The sequence below is a fragment of the Penaeus monodon genome, chromosome 22 (genome assembly GCF_015228065.2).
Source record: "Penaeus monodon isolate SGIC_2016 chromosome 22, NSTDA_Pmon_1, whole genome shotgun sequence".
Lineage (NCBI taxonomy): Eukaryota > Metazoa > Arthropoda > Malacostraca > Decapoda > Penaeidae > Penaeus > Penaeus monodon.
In genome coordinates this window covers 41,854,405-41,856,835 of record NC_051407.1, presented here as the reverse complement: position 1 = coordinate 41,856,835, position 2,431 = coordinate 41,854,405, and the positions used below count along the sequence as shown (strand labels likewise).

Sequence of the window (2,431 nt, the reverse complement as noted above, 5' to 3'; positions counted from 1 at the left end):
CACCGTACCTAGCCTGAAACTCAAGTTTCCAAAGAAAAACGGAGCATTGTTACCTCAGCCAACACATTGCAGCATTTGATATCAAATACCTGTCAACACAGAAGTTGTGAAGAGCCAAACGAGCGCAACTTGGACGGACTGCCTGGCTGAAGACAGCCTCCGGCAGACAGCCTAGAGGGCCTCCGACCGCAGGAGGCGCGGAGCCCGGCGTGCGTCGGCAGGAGGCGAGTCCCCCCTCGGCCGGAGCGCGTTTTCTTCGGCGCCGCAACAACACGGGGCCGAGAGAGGTTTCACAAGCGCCCGAGAACATCACTGAGTTCTGCTAAGAGGAAGGCTGGGTCGAGGGCTTAGAAATTGTCTTGGTAAGCCAGTATCCGCGTAGGAACTACAAGAACCGTCCATGATCATCCACAGTTAGATATTGTAAGTATACGGGGCTGTAAATGGCGACGTAATTGTCCTGGAATCGTAGCCCAAGACTGCATAGTGACAGTTCCTGAGAACATCGGATTCAATTAAAAGTTCAGTTTTATGGTAAAAATGATTACCATCAAGTGATTTGCCTCTCAAGTACGATCCCGCGAGCTGCACCTATGGCACAAGTGACTTTGCATAACTTATATCACGAAAAAAGAGACTTTTGACACTCTTATACGTTGCTCGCTGTTCATTAGCAACATTCTCAATCCAGATAGCTTTAGGAGGCTTGAAATGCACCAGGATATGGAAGGAATTCAAGTAGAGTGAGGCAGTTTTTATATTAGAAATGGCTCACCCCCCTAGTTGGCTACAGGGATATGGGAAAAATATATGCAGTCATTGGCTTTTCATAAATGTTGATCATTGTGGATTAGGGAGACTGTGGCCCCAAGGATCATGAGGTAAGTATGTCCGAGGAGCAAACTGGAAGCTCTTGCTGCAGTAAGACACCAAATTTACTAATAGATTGTGTGATGTTAATCTATCGGTGTAGATATAATTTCATGTACACATTTAAGAAATGAAAATGTAAAGTCTTCAGGTTAAGATTTTTTTTTCTTCAGAGTTGTGGTTCTTCTTCATACAGTATATGTGTTTTTAATGCACTAATCTTTTTTTCACTCCATAAGTTTCCTGTTATGATATCCAAAATTGTGTTCATTGAATGATCAGTCTCAGGTGAAAGAATTATAAATCTTTTGAATGTGATGTAAGCTATCCATGCATAAGGAGCTTGCCAGGGTATGACAGGCAGTTTTATGTTAATATAGAACTTTAGAATTATAATGGAAACTTACCTTGTATGTAATACAAGGTAAGGTTTATACAGTATACTTTCGTTGGCCCCATTGTGTAATTAATGTGATTTTATCATAACGTGTCAGTTATATCTTGTGCCTATGGTAGTGACATATTCGTGAAAAGTGTTGACTTCAAGTAGGGCAACCTAATCCATGATTGAGAAAAGCAGGTTGCACATATGTACTGTGGCCAACAGCAAGCTCAGCATGGCTATCCTACCTTGTTGGGTTTGAGAGAAAGAGTTCTAGATATATCAAGAGGGTTCTAGATTTGTCTTGTTGGCCAGTAAAGAGTTAATTTGGGAATAGCCAATTTGTTATCTGCAAGATTTTACACCTGTATTCCTAACAGTAATGACGAATGCTATTTCTCTACAAATGTTTTTTGATAACCACTGTTTAGACTGTATATAACTTAAAATACCCTTTCCTAAGTATGTGTCATCAATGAATCTATTTATTTCATCTTACAGACAAAGGATAGGCATATGATTAGATTAGACCTGTCCTGACAATGCTATGAACTCTTTTAATAAAAATAGAATATCTGTGTATTACTTGTTGCTTTGGTAAAGGAAATCTACAGGTCCTGCTTTGTGTACATATGCACTAATGATAATAGTTTTTGTGATGGATTTGATGTGCATATATTTTTTTTTTTGAGCTTTAGTATCAACAACAATAATACTGTTATCAGTAATAGATCAGTACATTGCAGAATTATAGGACTTTGTCTGGGGTATTCAGGTATAATCCGACATATTTAATTTATATTGAGCATTTATGATATTTATGAATTTAATGATTACAGTAAGAAAATGGAAGGGTCAGCTGCAGTGACTCAGATGGGATCAGAGGATGCAGAAGGTAAAGGTTTCTCCGCCCATACAATATTTAGCACATATCGGCCGCCTCTCTTCAGAAGGCCACCAAAGAAGCTGAGTCTCTTACAGCTACAGAGAAAGAGGGAAATACAGGTAAAAATCTTGTAATTGTGTATATTTGTTTTATTTTATTTCATGTGTTACTATAGAAAAAAGAAAGAGTTGATAGATGCACCATTCTGACATGCCTCTCAGGTATCTTTGCAATGAGGAGGGATCTTTGAAATGTTCACATGATTCCATAGTGTACTTGTATCCTACTGTGTC

The 2,431-nt window shown here is 39.3% G+C and overlaps 1 protein-coding gene across 1 annotated transcript in view; it reads left to right on the top strand.

Annotated features, from left to right (window-relative positions):
- Positions 1 to 249: 249 nt before the first annotated feature.
- LOC119587146 (WD and tetratricopeptide repeats protein 1-like) overlaps positions 250 to 2,431 on the top strand; it is a gene marked incomplete in the record, with an annotated part of 14,604 nt that continues 12,422 nt past the window's right edge. Inside the window, 2 exon segments of the mRNA XM_037935902.1 lie at positions 250 to 423; positions 2,092 to 2,257. Of these exon segments, the coding sequence (XP_037791830.1) occupies positions 2,099 to 2,257 (159 nt within the window).